This window comes from Saccostrea cucullata, unplaced genomic scaffold, assembly GCF_032062105.1.
Source record: "Saccostrea cucullata isolate Sc308-1 unplaced genomic scaffold, CSIRO_AGI_Scuc_v1 ctg3161, whole genome shotgun sequence".
In the NCBI taxonomy this organism is placed as follows: Eukaryota; Metazoa; Mollusca; class Bivalvia; order Ostreida; family Ostreidae; genus Saccostrea; species Saccostrea cuccullata.
In genome coordinates, this window is record NW_026923709.1 from 1 (window position 1) to 16,539 (window position 16,539).

The 16,539-nt window shown below is 35.5% G+C and overlaps 1 protein-coding gene across 1 annotated transcript in view; it reads right to left on the minus strand.

Moving 5' to 3' along the window:
* Nucleotides 1-15,924: 15,924 nt before the first annotated feature.
* The window catches only part of LOC134264733 (uncharacterized), a 36,428-nt gene continuing 35,813 nt past the window's right edge, over nt 15,925-16,539 (minus strand). Inside the window, exon 3 of the mRNA XM_062746993.1 lies at nt 15,925-16,130. Within this exon, the coding sequence (XP_062602977.1) occupies nt 16,012-16,130 (119 nt within the window). The 3' untranslated portion in view covers nt 15,925-16,011. The remainder of the gene's footprint in view (nt 16,131-16,539) is intronic.

The following is a 16,539-nucleotide window of genomic DNA, read 5'->3' on the forward strand; positions in this document are numbered from 1 at the left end:
AAATCCAAAACATATAGTACATGAGCAGTATGCACCTTATCATATTTAACAACGCATTTAAACCCAGGGAAAATCCTTATATGTCCAGACGAGGAGGATGTCCTGGATCTCTTGTTGCAAAATAAGCTATATTTTACCAAACAACATCGATTATAGTAACGCTACAGTCGATCAAAATCTTTCTTTATAAGGAATTTATGAATACGTCCTGAGATTATCCCTTTGTTTAGTGAAACTGTAAGATTCAAATTTCAATTCTAATTGTACTTTTTCCCCCAAAAAGTTATGAAATAAAATTTTCAATACTGTAATGATTAAAGAACACTTAAAAAGGTACACACGCATAGTTAATGTGAATGACATTTGCATTGGGACAGATACGTTTTATCACACGTTGACATTTTGTCAGAATGGATTAAATTATCAGATCCATATTAAAATCACGAATTAACAGATTGAGGGGCAATATCAAAAACCATCTATCTTTCTGTATTCAATAATCCAGAAGTGGAAAAAGAATTAGATAGGTTACATGATCAGCACATACTGGTCCCTGCCGACAAAGCAAGTAGCAACATCGTCTTCATTCGTGAGGGTCATTATATACTAGTACATGTAAATTGTTTTTGAAGAAATCTGATTATTGAACATTTATGAAGAGACTTACTTTTACATTCGACAGCTGACTTTTACATTATTGTAATTTAAAATGACATGTCAGTAAAAATTATATTGGAGGAAAAATATATCTTGGCAAAAATAAAAATTTTTCAAAAGCCCCAATACTTAAGAAAATGCCTTTATAGTATCCCGATAGTATGAAAATCGGCCATGATCTGTAAAGATATTAAGATCTATTTAAAACTAATTCTGGTGGAATACAATCAATTCAATTTTAATTTTCTGTATAAAAAAAAATAAATATGGAAACCACAATCAATCAGAAAAACCCAGATAATTGTGATTAAACATTCATGTTCAGTATGATTTATTTATGTAGGTGTGAAAGGTTTCTTCCTTCAATAAATATTATTTCAAATTGTTTCTATGTGTGTACTGTCCATACATGTTTATGACCTTCGCATAGTATAGATTCCTGGCATACTGCTCAGAAAAAAATTCAGCTGCCTTTTATAGTGCCATTGTTTATTGGAAATCTCATTTCTGAGTTAGCTTAATAAACCCGCCCACTGGGACTGCTGGGACTGTTTTCTGGGACTGCTCTCTGGGACCGCTGGGACTTCTGGGACTGCTTTCTGGGACTGTTTTCTGGGACCGCTGGGGCTGCTGGACCGCTCTGGGACTGCTGGGGGACTATTCTGGGACCGCTCTGGGACTGCTTTCTGTCAGGTTGGGTCTTGTTGGTACTATACATGTCATTTTGACTAATCAAAACTTTTCTGTTCTGGAGAAGATATTTTCTTTTATCCCGCTTCAGACAAATTTGTCGATTACTGATTGGATAAAAGCTAATCACATGACGCCCTGAAATTTTCGCAGAAGGATAAAACGTACGCTGAACTAGGACCTGAGGTCCTCTGCTCAGTTCACGACTATCGGGCCTGTTTACTCCGCTACAAAATGTAGTGCGTTGCATACGTAAAGTGAAAATAGAATAAATCGTAATACTGTGAAGCCTTTAAAGTGTAAAACAAACAACTTTTTAAAAGGAATAACCATCTGATGGGTATTAGAAAAGATAGAGGGGGTGGAGGGTGGGTGCTGAGCAACATTAACTGCAATTTTATGCGATATATGATATATAAGCGTTTAACATTTATGGATTACGTTAGGTGACCTGTGGTCTCCCCTTTGGTTTTATTCCATGTAACGTTATAGTACACATCAGTAGGGGACAACAGTAAGGTGACCAGAGAACAAGTAATATTGTACATCAGTAGGGGGACCAGAGGTCACCTTATATTGTACATCAGTAGGGGGGCATCAGTATGGAGAGCAAAGGTCACCTTATATAGTACATAAGTAGGGGGACCAGAGATCACCTTAAACTGTACATCAGTAGGGGAACAAGAGGACACCTTAATGTACATCAGTAGGGGGACCAGAGGACACCTTATTTGTACATCAGTAGGGGGACCAGAGGACACCTTATTTGTACTTCAGTAGGGGACCAGAGGTCACCTTATATTGTACATTAGTAGGGGGACCAGGAGTCACCTTTAATTGTACATCAGTAGGGGGACCAGAGGTCACCTTATACTGTACATCAGTAGTGGACATCAGTAGGAGAGCAGAGGTCACCTTTAATTCTACATATGTAGGGGGACCAGAGGTCACCTTATACTGTACATCAGTTGGGGGACTAGAGGTAACCTTATATTGTATATCAGTAGGGGGACCAGGAGTCACCTTATATTGTACATCAGTTGGGCGACGAGAGTCAACCTTATATTGTACATCAGTAGGGGGACCAGGAATCACCTTATATTGCACATCAGTAGGGGGACCAGAGGTCACCTTATATTATACATCAGCTGTTGAACCAGGGGACATCTTTTATTGTACACCAGTAGGGAGACCTGGGGACATCTTATATTGTACATGAGTAGGGGGACCAGGGGTCACCTTATATTGTACATCAGTAGGGAGACCAGAGGACATCTTATATTATACATCAGCAGGGGGACCAGCCTCATCTTATATTGTACATCAGTAGGGGGACCATAGGACTTCTTATATTGTACAACAGCAGGGGGACCATAGGACTTCTTATATTGTTCATAAGTTGGGGACATCAGTAGGGGGACCAGAGGACACCTTACATTATTCATCAGTAGGGGGACCAGGGGTTTCTTATTTTGTACACCAGTAGGGTGACCAGAGGTCACGTAATATTGTACATCAGTAGTGGGACCATAGGACACCTTTTATGTACATCAGTAGGGGGAACAGAGGTCACCTCATCTTGTACATAAGTAGGGAACATCAGTAGGGGGACCAGGGGTCACCTTATATTTTACAAAAGTAGGGGGCCAGGGGTCACCTTATGTAGTTAGGGGGCCAGGGGTTACCTTATATTGTACAATATTAGGAGGACGAAAGGACACCTTATATTGTACATCAGTAGGAGATAAAAGTAGGGGGACCAGAGGTCACCTTTTATTGTACATCAGTAGGGAGACAGAGTCTTCAGTTCAGTTTTAACGTTCGTTACTGGGTGGACCAGAAGTAAACTAATATTGTACAACAATAAGTTGACCAAAGGTCACCTTATATGTTATTTCATTATGGATACTTATGGTCATCTTTATATTGTACAACAGAAAGAGGACCATAGGTCACCTTATACTTTACAAAAGCAGACGTCAGATTACATTGTACATCATAAGGGGAAAAGGAGGTCACCTTATACATCAATAGGTGGTCAGAGGTCACCCTATGTTGTAGATCATTATGAGGACCTTAGGTCACTCTATATTTTACATCACAAGGGGGACCAGAGGTCACCTTGTATTGTACATAAATAAGGAGACCAGTGGTCCCCTTTGTTGTACATTTTTAAAGAAATCAGACATAAAAAATATTATATGAATGCAGAGAGATAAAGCATCAACGATTCTAGACTCGTCTTAACCAACAGACACCTAAAAAGAAAACAAGGGCGGACCAGTGGGTACAGATAAAATGCATATTAACGAGATGCTAGACGTTCACTTAAGAACACGACAAGAGGCCTATGGATCTAATAGGTCATTTGAACATCCTGTAAAACTTTAAAACTTTCATTTCAAATAAGCGGTAATAATTAGCAATAATTAGTAGTGCTCATTGTCCAAAAAACCCTCATCCTGAGGTCATACATTTTACAATTTTGAAAAAAAGGACCATTGTTCATAAAAAAATTGGTTTATACCAAAGAACAAATTTCAAAGCATTAATTCAATTACAGTATTGTCTACAAATGACATGGTACTCATGAGCCAGGGGCCTTGAAATTTATAATTCTGAAAGACACTCCCTTGCTTATCATAACTATATGTAGTTACTAATAGGTTAATTAATATCCAGGAGCAGATAGGAAGATTTTTTTAAAAGATTTAAGGAAGCTGGGGGACAACAAATTAACCACAAATTAACCATCAGTTTTAACTTATTTTTTTAGAAACGGTATCATAAGCTGTCAACTATCATTTGGCAAAGAAAAAATTCATACATTTTAGTTTTTAAAATTTGATCATTTATGTATATCTTTATATGGAGCTTTTCTTTTAAAGGAGATCAAAATAGTCTGAAAATGGCTGCCACCCCTCAGCCTCTTTAATGAATATAAACTTTACAGTTTATATAGCCCCAGCGTAACACTGGAACCCCTGACCTTTGGGTCAGGAATTTCAAAACTTTGGAGAGAATACCCTTCCTCATCACAACTTTGCATGTAGTTAGTTTGTTTAATATCCAGGGGCAGAGGGAAATATTTTCAAAGAATAAATGCATTTCATATTTATTATTATTGTCGTTATGGGTATTTACTGTGTGAAAAGAATGGTGGATCTGTGTGGTTTTTATGTCACGTGACATGGTCATATAAATAGCAGGTGCGTGCTTAAAAAGTTACTCTACCGCTCGTACAGAACGTGTAAGGAATAGAAACCAGTTAATTAGACACACACACATCTATATGTATGTATATAAGTATTATTTAATGATTAAAAATAACGTGTGTTGAAATGAATACAAATGTGTTAAATTTGTAATAAACGTTCTGACGAGCAGCATTCCATACATATGAGTTGATTATTCTTTCAATACAGAATAAAAAGTATAATTAATTTATATTCGGACAGACGAAGTGAGAGAGATTATAAATTAATATAAATTTGATAGTCCTGTCCTAACCCCAGGGCCCCTGACCCTGGGACAATGAATTTCACAATTTTGGTATGGAGTCAATGCTTATAATAATTATGCCAACAGTTCGACGGCTTGATGTTAATGAGTAAAGAAGATTTTTAAAGATTTCATCAATTGTAGTAATTACGCCCAAACATTCTTGCCTTATGGGGTGGAGGGCAGGGACCATGAATTAAAAAAAAATTCCCTTTCACCCATAGATGCTTTATGCCAAAATTGGTTGTAAATGGTTGAGGGATTACAGAGAAAAGCTGAAAATGTTCAAATGTTATCGCACAATGCACAGCGCACGACGCCAGAAAAAACTGATAGCAATAAGTCGCATGCGTAGATTCAGGTGACCAAATAAGGAGTCCTTTGGTCTCAATATTTATGTAAAATATTAGGTGTCTTCTGGTCTCCCTGTTGACTTACAATATAATATTATAAGATGACCTCTGGTCTTCTTATTGATGTAAAATATAAAGTGTCTTCCGGTTTATTCATTGTCGTTCAAAATAGTGTTATCATTAGTTTTTAATGATGTACAATATAATGTGACCTCTTGTCCCCCTACTGATGTACAAATTACGAGGGCTGTTCAATAAATAATGTCCTGAACTGTATGACATACAATACTAAGCTTGAATTTATAACAATTGATGTGACTACTTTTCATCACATAGTTTAAGTGTGAGAAGCTGGAAAACAAGGGTATTCGAGACACAGCATTAAAAATGAATTGTAAAGAATCAGTAAACTAAAGTAAAATTAAACCGTCCATTAAAGCTGCTGTAAAATTTGTTTAGAATCCCAAAGAAATACTCAATAAAATATGTAAAAATTTACTGCAATCAATGTTTGTTTTAAAGACAATTGAGCAGGTGGATTTCACTGATAAAATGTATATAATGGGCATCAAAAATGAATACCGTACTTGCAAATAAAAATTAAACAAATTATGTAATGTTTGCCAAATTTCAACAAATAATCACTGATGGTGTATGATTAACTATACGACACATAGCAAAGAATGGAGGCGTACAAGGCAAGGACAATTCCGCGCTCTGAAAAAAGATAGTTCTCATTTCGAAAAGTAGTATTTTTAAAAAATTTTATGGTTTATATCAACTTTTACATATCAAATTCTTTATTTCATTGTTTTAATAATATATGAATAATTTATTTTTTATTCATGTTTTTATGACATTTGAAAAAAAAAAAGAAAAATAAAAAGCTTCATGTATGATTCGAACTCTCTTCATAGCTCAGGTTTAGTCCAAGACCAACTGCTTTAACCACTACCGGTACACTACGAAGTATATGCACTATTGACGTCTTTCAGTGTGATTTAAATGGACGGGTTTGTAACATTTCCATCATTTAAGCGTTCAGGAAGAATGGAGACTTGATCCATTCATGTTCAAAATTCGTTTTTTATAGCTCTATTAAACCCATTTTCCACTAAATATGCTTAACTGTCAACTTTGAAATAAATATTATCAAATGATAAGTCGTTCAGAAAAATAAAATGATAAAATATTTTGAAGATTACATTACTGAGAACATGATTTTAGAAAAATATAGCTTTTTGTGGATTTTGAAAATTGAAAAACATTTTGTCTCAAAGCGGGGGATTGTACGCCCTCTTTCAAAATACACATCATTTCGGGAGTAGTTCACACTGTTTTAAAAACGTTTGACAGAAAAAAAGCTTATTACTCAAAAGTAACCCTTAAAAAATGAGTGAAAACGACTGCATATAAGAATATATGAACAATTATTAAAAATATCAGTAATTGTAGTTATCCACGTTTATTTGAATTTCAAACAGATAATGAAACTTGAATCTTTTGCTTAAAACCCTCAAAACAAATTTACAATAAGACAAAAAAAGCAAAGGTCTAAGAAGAGCAGAGAATTGCAAGAGCACAAGGATAAATTTATAGGCAATTTTCGTAAATATTAGTGGTCTTATTGTTCAAATTCGTAATCGGGGATGCAGTTTAATTTCTGGAGGAATCTAGAAAGCAATTTTTTGGCAAAAAATCAAAAGGTTAATGAGAATAAGGAATCCACAACATAAGATTTTTTCCATGACAGCGTCCAAACCCGAAAGCCCTAAAGAGTAAAGGAGTCTTGGGGATAAACAAAAGTTAATGTTCATTCACGTTAACAATATTCGCCAGATCTTTCGCCTTTTGACTTGTTCCATTTGCCAAAAAACGCCTTTCAGAAGGAAGAAACAAGTCCAGGAAATCATAGGAACTGCAATGATCCAGTATACAAAGGTTCATACCAGAAAATGAGTTCGCAAAACAATTGAAAATGAATCAGAAATTGGATAAAAATGTTACTTACATGTGTTTTAATGAAAAGATAATTTTAGGTTAAATCATTATAAATAAATTATTGAAAAGCGACTTTGTTTCTTTCCGAGCACCGAAGACATTATTAAACGACCCTTGTATAAGGTGACCTACTACTGATGTACAATATGAGGTGACCTCTAGTCCCCCTACTGATGTACAATATACGGTGACCTTTGGTCCCCCTACTGATGTGCAATATAAAGTGGCCTCTGATCCCCTTACTGATGTACAATACAAGGTGACATCTGGTCCCCCTTCTGATGTACAATATGAGGTGACCACTGGAGTTTTATGAAGAGACTTACTTTTACAATCGACTACTGACTTTTACAATTTAAACAATGACTTACTCCATTACTTAAAATGTAAAAGTCAGCTGTCTAATGTAAAAGTAAGTCTCTTCATAAAACTCCATTAGTCCGCCTACTGATGTATAATATAAAGTGACCTCTGGTCCCCCTACTTGTGTACAATATAAGGTGGCCTCTGGTCCTACTGATTCACAATATAAGGTGACCCCTGGTCCCTCTGCTGATGTACAATATAAAGTGTCCTTTGATCTCCTTACTGATGTGCAATATAAGGTGACCTCTGGTCCCCTTCTGATGTTCAATTAAAGGTGACTTCTGGTCCCCCTACTGATATACAATAAAAAATGGCCTCAGGTCCCCCTACTGATGTACAATATAAGATGTCCTCTGGTCCCCTTTTAATGTACAATGTAAGGTGACCTCTGGTCCCCCTGCCAATGTACAATATAAGGTGACCCCTGGTATCCCTGCTGATGAGCAATATGAAGTGACCTCTCATCCCCTTACTGATGTACAATATAAGGTGACCTCTAGTCCCCCTTCTGGTGTTAAATATAAGGTGACCTCTGGTCCCCCTTTTGATGTACAATATAAAGTGGTCTCTGGTCCCCCTACTGATGTACAATATAATATGACCTCTTGTCCCCCTTCTGATTTTAAATATAAGGTGACCCCTGGTCCCCCTGCTGATATACAATATAAAGTGGCATCTGGTCCCCCTACTGATGTACAATATAAGGTGACCTCTGGTCCCCCTTCTGATATTAGATATAAGGTGACCTCTGGTCCCCCTTCTGTTGTTAGATATAAGGTGACCTCTGGTCCCCCTTACTGATGAACAATATAAGGTAGCCTCTGGTCCCCCTACCGATGCACAATATAAGGTGACCTCTGGTCCCCCTTCTTATGTACAATATAAGGTGACCCTTTATCCCCCTGCTGATGTACAATATAAGGTGACCTCTGGTCATCCTACTGATGTTAAATATAAGATGACCTCTGGTCCCCTTACTTATGTATAATATAAGGGTGACCTCTGGTCCCCCTACTTATGTACAATATAAGCTGACCTCTGGTCCTTCTGCTGATGAACAATATAAGATGACCTCTGGTCCTACTACTGATGTACAATATTAGGTGTCCTCTGGTCCCCTTACTGATGTTCAATATAAGGTGACCTCTGATCCCTCTACTGATGTACAGTATTATTAGGTGACCACTAGTCTCCGTACTCATGAAAAATATCGGGTGACCTCTGGTCCCCGTACTGATGTACAATATATGGTGTCCTCTGGTCACCCTACTGATGTACAATATAAGGTGAACCCTGGTACAACTGCTGATGATCAATATAAAGTGACCTCTCATCCCCTTACTGATGTACAATATAAGGTGACCTCTAGTCCCCTTTCTGGTGTTAAATATAAGGTGTCCTCTGGTCCCGCTACAGATGTACAGTACAATATTAGGTGACCACTATTCCCCGTGCAGTATAAAATGACGTCTGGTCATCCTTCTGATGTTAAATATAAGGTGACCTCTGGTCCCCCTACTGATGTACAATAAAAGGTGACCTAAGGTACCCCTGCTGATGTACATATGTAACTTCTGGTCATCCTTCTGATGTTTAATCTAAGGTGACCTCTGGTCCCCCCTACTTATGTACAATATAAAGTGACCTCTGGTTCCCCCTACTGATGTTAAATATAAGGTGAACTCTGTTTCTCCTACTGATGTACAATATAAGGTAACCTCTGGTCCCCCTACTGATGTACAATATAAGGTGTCCTCTGGTCCCCCTACTGATGTACAATATAAGGTGTCCTCTGGTCCCTTATTGGTGTACAATATAAGGTGACCTCTGGCCCCTCTACTGATGTACAGTACAATATAAGGTGACCAAAAGCCCCCTCATTAATGTAAAATATCGGGTGACCTCTGGTCCCCGTAATGATGTACAAAATAAGGTGTCCTCTGGTCCCCCTACTGATGTACAATAAAAGGTGACCCCTTTTCCCCCACTGATGTACAATATAAGGTGTCCTCTGGTCCCCCTACAGATGTATAGTATAAGGTGACCTCTGGTCCCCCTACTGATATACAAGAAAGGACCTCAGGTCCTTCTGCTGATGTACAATATAAGATGACCTCTGGTCCTACTACTAATGTAAAATATAAGGTGTCCTCAGGTCCCGCTACAGATGTACAGTACAATATTAGGTGACCATTAGTCCCCGTACAATATAAAGTGACCTCTGGTCCTTCTGCTGATGTACAATATACGATGACTTCTGGTTTTACTACTGATATACAATATAAGGTGACCTCTGGTCTCTCTACTGATGTACAGTACAATATTAGGTGACCAATAGCATGAATAGTCCCCGTACTAATGTAAAATATCGGGTGACCTCTGGTCCCCGTATTGATGTACAATATAAGGTGTCCACTGGTCCCCCTACTGATGTATAGTATAAGGTGTCCTCCCCACCCCACTGATGCACAATATAAGGTGCCCTCTTGTCTCCCTACTGATGTACAATATAAGGTGTCCTCTGGTCCCTCTACTTATGTACAGTACAATATTAGGTTACCTGTAGTCCCCCTACTGATGTACATTATAGGGTGACCTCTGGTCCCCCAAATGATGTACGATATAATGTATCCCCAGGCCCCCCTATTATGTGCAATAAAAGATTACCTTTGGACCCCTATTGATTTAAAATGTAAGGTGACCTATGATCCCTCTGATGATGTACATGTACAATATAAGGTGACAACTGGTCTCCCTAATGATGTTAAATATAAGGTGGCCTCTGGTCCCCCTACTGATGTACAATGTAAGGTGATCTTTGGTCCCCCTGTTGATGTAAAATATTAGGTTACCTCTGGTCACCCTTTATTATTTTCACGTTTCTGCTAATATATATATTAGAAAGATGATCTTTATAAAGTTATAAATATGATTATTTTGGAGTAAGAGAAAGAAAATTGTCTATCATATAAAATTCAATTAATATATAAGGTGACCTGAGGTCTCCGTATTGATGATATCGATGAATTTACTTTTGTGCCTTTAATGCCTGGAGAGTTCCTAGAATGTTTTATTACTACGCAAAATGACGAACTATTTGCGGAGGACCCCAGGTCCTAGTTCAGCGTACGTTTTATCCTTCTGCGAAATTTTCCGTATTACGTCTCCGTTTCCATATTACGTCTCAGTCGAGGCGTAATATGAAAATCGGGCAGGCGATTCCGTTCGAAACGTTGTTATTGTAAATAAAAATGGAGGCTAAGAAACGGTTAGTGTAGGTAGTTTAGTTAAATTTCTTGTAACCGTAACGATATTTTATGTTGATTGTTATTGGATTAAAATTAATATTTTCATAATATGCACAAATGTTTTTTTTTTTTTATACAGAAAAAGATCTACAGCGGGATAAATTCGTTACACAGTCAGTTGGTGACCTAATACGGATTCATACAGGGTGTGAAATGGAAATCCATCGGCTTCACCTCGCTCAATACGGATTTCCATTTCACACCCTGTATGAATCCGTATTAGGTCACTAACTGACTGTGTAACTAATAATATCCTTCTGGAAAACTTGGATCCCTTATTGTGGCCTTGTCCTAAACGATTTGAACAACTTGAATCTACGCTACCTGAGGATGCTTTCACTTTCATCTGTCCGGCCAAATGGTTCTGAAGCAGAAGATTTTTGAAGTTTTTTTTCTTATTTATTCCCATGTAAAACTTTGGCCAGCCATTGTAGCCCCGCCCACCCCCCGGGGGTCATGATTTGAACAAACTTGAATCTACACTTCCTGAAGATGCTGTCACATAGTTTCATCTTTCTTGGCCCAATGGTTCTGAGAACAAAAAAAATTAAAAAAAATTCATTAATTCATAATTATCTCCCCTTGGAAGAGCGCTTGGCCCTTCATTCGTACAAACTTGAATCTCCTTTACCCAAAGATATTTTGTGGCAAGTTTGGTTGAAATTGGATAGGTGGTTCTTAAAAGGAGAACGAATACGACGACAGACAGTGGACAAATTTTGATACGAAAAGCTTACTGAAGCCTTCGGCCCAGGTGAGCTTAAACTACATTGCTATCACTGAAAGCTGAATTGCATAGTGTTCTTGTTTATTGAATACAATATTTGATTGCGCCCATGTGAAAAGGGTCCTTATGGCAATTTTTATGCATTTTGAGTTTTTCACGGATTCTGATAGAGTAAGGTTAGAAGTTGTCAAATATAAATTTTTATGGCCCTACGTTTACTCTAAGTAGGTTTTTTCTTCAGTTTTATCAAACATACTTTAACAGGTTAATAATGACGTCATGTTTTTCAACAACGTCAAACGTTTTCAGATTGAATGTTAAATGATTTTCTTCTGTAAATTTACTACGGTGATTAATAGTTGTATAATATTTAATATTTTTCCATGCACATTATTTTTATCTGATTGTCTCTTTTAATTATTAATAATTATTTGATAGTTATATATATTATGGATTCATCAGTGGTGTATAGTATTATCTATGACACGAGGGGGAGACCTGAACAGTGGGCAACATCCATTCATTTTTTTTTTTTTTTTTGAAACAATTATTTTCTCAAACAAAATATTTACTGGTAATCCATGCAAGAGTCATTTGATAAGCCTGTAGAATTCATCTGAAATTTATTTTAATTTAAACATTGCTCTCGATAGGTAAAGATTTCAGCATAAACGATATATCTTTAGTTATAATTTATGTGAAAAAATTAATCTTTTTAAAATTATATCTGGAACAACATTATGCTACCTAAATGCTACTGAGAAGTGAAAAATTATTTGATTGTTCTTTCTTTCTAAATTTTATATAAAGACAGAAAATTGTGAAGTGTGGTACATGTAACATGTAATAACGATACACAATAGACAGTAAATAAAAAGGAAATTCGGTTGATTCACTGCATCTATAAGGTTGTCTGTCTTCATTGGGTCAATAATGACACTGCTTTTTTTTTTTAAAATATAAAGGATACACGAAATATTTTTCAATGTAGCAGTAAAAATATATTAATATTAACCAATCAAAAGGTGGAAATTTTATAAACAATTTAATGAGTTATAATCCGCAATCATTTACACAATAGATTGTCAGACCAAAGGTTAATATTGGTAGGATTATGCGTGTGTTGGTGGAGGGGGGGGGTAAAAATCTAAATGGCAGAAACTTACAATTCTTGTGAACACGAGTTAAAATAAATAATAAAAATATTTTATTTTACTTCAAAAGTTTTAGGTGCACCCAGTACCATTAACCCTACAACTTGCAGATTCACTTTTTTATTTAGGTTTGAAATAATGCTGCCTATTATTCTTCATTTTATATTTCTACCTTTAATTCTGAGCATTGCCATTTTCAAAATCATCATCATAGCGATCATAAACGCTATGAGCCTGGAACTGAATTGCTATGAATTAAGTATTGTTAATCATGTATATAATGATACCCTAGAATTAAAAAATCTGGTTTTATTTTATAAAATGGATGGTTTTAGAAGCACAACCATAGAATTAAATTAAAGATGCCATTTACGCGGTTTATATGTATAGCTTTTGTTGGGGTAGGGGTGTGTTAAAGATTAATAACATGTAATTGTTTATGCCTAAATATACAGTCAGTTGAATATGACTGTTTTGTAAAATATATTTCTTGACAATTGCCTGTGAACTGGCTGAGCTTTGAAATGTCAGATTTTTGTAGGGATGTAAACATCTTAGAAAATCATCATATTATTTATGACTTAATTTAAAAAAATCCCCTTCATTCTAATGTTGTTTTCTAATTTTATTCTATAAAGTGAGTTTTAAAGAGTATGAATTCCATTCTGGTCCCGTGCCCAGGGACGTGGCAACAGGAGGGGGGGGGGGTGGCAAGGGGGTCTGGCCCTTCACTTTTTCCCCAACCTTACTTATACCACATGCATAGGAATTGATAATTGAAAGTCTGGTTGGCCCCCCACTATTAGTGATGTACGGAAAACGTAGTATAAAAATTGGTACTGAAAGTAGTTGACATAAAAAAAAAAAGTTGGCCTCTACCAACCCCCAACCCCCCTCCCCACGAAATAGGATTTTCGACTTTTTGTAACATAAAACCTTTTTTTTTGCTTGTCAACTTTTTCAGAGAAGTAAAAAAAAATTTCTCTGGCTGCCCCCCCCCCTTTCAAAAACGATGCTACGTGCCCGGTGCCAGAAGCTTGGATATGCTAAGCCTTGTAAAGCCTACATGTTACGGATATATATAAGGACACCCCCACCCCCATCACCTGCACTGCTGCCAAAATAAAACAAAATGCAAGCATATTGTTGCGATTTTATGTCATGTATTTTCAACATTGAATTTTATTTTCTGTTAGCATTTACATGTATATATAAAACCCGACCCTGAACTTATAAGGATTTTTTTATCAACCAAAACAAATAAAATCATATTTGAGCATATTTAATAATATTTATCCATAATTTGATGGCAGGTTAAACAATATATTATTCCACACTGATAACTGCAATGAGATTATAAGCTCAGTGATGATTGAGTTTTTAGCATGATAATTGATCTGTTAATTAAGAGACATTTAATGCTGATCGAGCTTTTATATGAAAGACAAAGTTCGTCATGGCTTAGGGAATTAATTTGCAGATAATGCTTAAAACATTTGAACTCCGTATGAAAAAAAAAAAAACAACAACACGTAAGTACCAAAGAGTTACATGTATATTAAATTTGGAGATCTTGAAAATAAATAGCTATACTTGTATATATAGTTTAGAGAACAAAAATGAATTTTTTTTTCATTTATTTCATTTGTTTTGAAAACTCGTCTTTTTCAATAGTTTCACATTTCTCAATATTAGATGAATAGATTCAATATAAATATTTTTATCTACCCTGCATCCCCTCTCTCTCTCTCTCTCTCTCTCTCTCACATCAGATTAATTTGACCAGCTCTATTTAAGTAAGAACATTAAGAACATTTTTTTTTTCATTCGAATATTTTTGCTTGTTTTAATTTCTCTAAATTGAAGTGTCTTTGTGCAACAAGAATATAAGACAAAACAACATTTTTAAAGTTTAATTTATTTAATCATGATTATAAAGTAGACGCTTTACATGTTTATTATTTTAAAAAAAAAAATGAAATTCGTTATGAAATTATTTCATGCAAAAAAAGAAAAAGCTATAGATAAGAGATTTGAAAAAAAAATTAAAGTCTGTTCAATTTTGCAGTTTTCCTTTTTTTTTCTTTGTTTTTCCTTTTCCTACTATAACCTAGCTTATTCCCAACGTACAGCAATATCTTTTTATTTAAAAATTCATAATTATGCTGACGATTAAAAGTGTTTTACTTTGGTCATAAAATATCTCTTTTATAATCCGGAAGCAAATTTATGCGAACATGCAGCTGAAATGTGAAAAAGTACGCAATTAAAATGAATGTCCCTGTCTGGTACCCCTGTTACATCGATTGTTGACATCAGAGTTATCTCTCCTATTTTTATTTATAGAAAAAACAAATCTTGACTATACTGTTCTTGCTAGATTTGTAAAAAAAAACTTGCATGGAAGATGTATGTTTAGTTTCAACATTTGTACAAACAATTTAACAACAGGTTAAGCAGTATGCACCAATGAATAAATGTTTACATGTGATCGACGCGATCGCGATGTATATTTGAGAGTGGTGGAGCGGATCTCAAAGAAGTAGGAATACAACTTTCCTTTGCAATATTTTTTTACGATATACGGCCTTGTCTAAGATGTATTCTAAAAATGGTATAAATATGTAAATAAAATTTATCTAGAGAATAAACGTTCATTATCTTATCAGAAAACACCTTGTCTACAGCTTCTATACATTTACGCATGTAGGAAAACTATTTATAATTGGTATTATAGAGACGTATTTAATAATGTTTGTTAAGAAACCAGTTCTAAATGTTTTTATTTATTTATCTATTAAAATCAGTGGATTAGGAGATTCAGATATTGATTAAATTGATTTATAAATGAAAATAAATTCCACTTGTTGGAAACAGCGTTAAAAAATCTGGATGCGTCAAACGTCAAAACACGTGGTTAAAAAAATTTGTGTCGAAGTTCACCGTCACTCTGCAACGTCACATCTTTATGACGTTATTTCTCTGTTTTAGCAAAGTTGCCATAAGGACCCTTTTGTCATGGGCGCAATCATTTGAGAAGTTCAGACTCAAGAGATTTTTTTAATTTGCAAATGATTTCAACATCACGAGGCGTTTCATTTACATTGATTTGCAATGAAGACATGTATTCCCGATCAGAAATATGGTCATTTCCTTCAAAACATGGCAAAATATTTTATTTCTCATAAAAATATGACTCACATCATTCGAGCCATTATTCATTTTCAAAATTAGGAAGTGACAAGCAGGTTTAGTTAAACACAACATTGGCGAGACAAACCCCCGCCACATAGACCTCTCAGATATCTGCCACTGCAGTAGTTCGAATTATCTTTGCAAATGCCACCTGTCCTCCAACATTGAACATCCGCTCCTGTAATTAATAAACAAAGTATTTACATAGATAAAGTATTGTGTAAGGATTTTAAAAATATTCTGATGAGTAAATATATAAATGTAAATATTCTATCATTTTTATCTGAGTGCATGATGATTATTTGCTCTTCTCCCATGGCACTTTAAACTAAATTTTACTGAAATTGTGTATATCAGGTTTAATCATTTTTTTGTTTTTTTCTATATTTGTGTTCGATTTCCCCTCAAATATTCTTTTAAATATATTGGTATAGTTTACCAGAAACGCAACATTGTCTGTTGGTTGGTCCAGCACAATACCCTGCTATATATCTATAACAAGGTTGGGATGTATATTGACATCTCCCATACTTAGACCAGCATGGAGAGTCGTCCCCTAAAATGAGAAATGAAGAAAAATACGATAC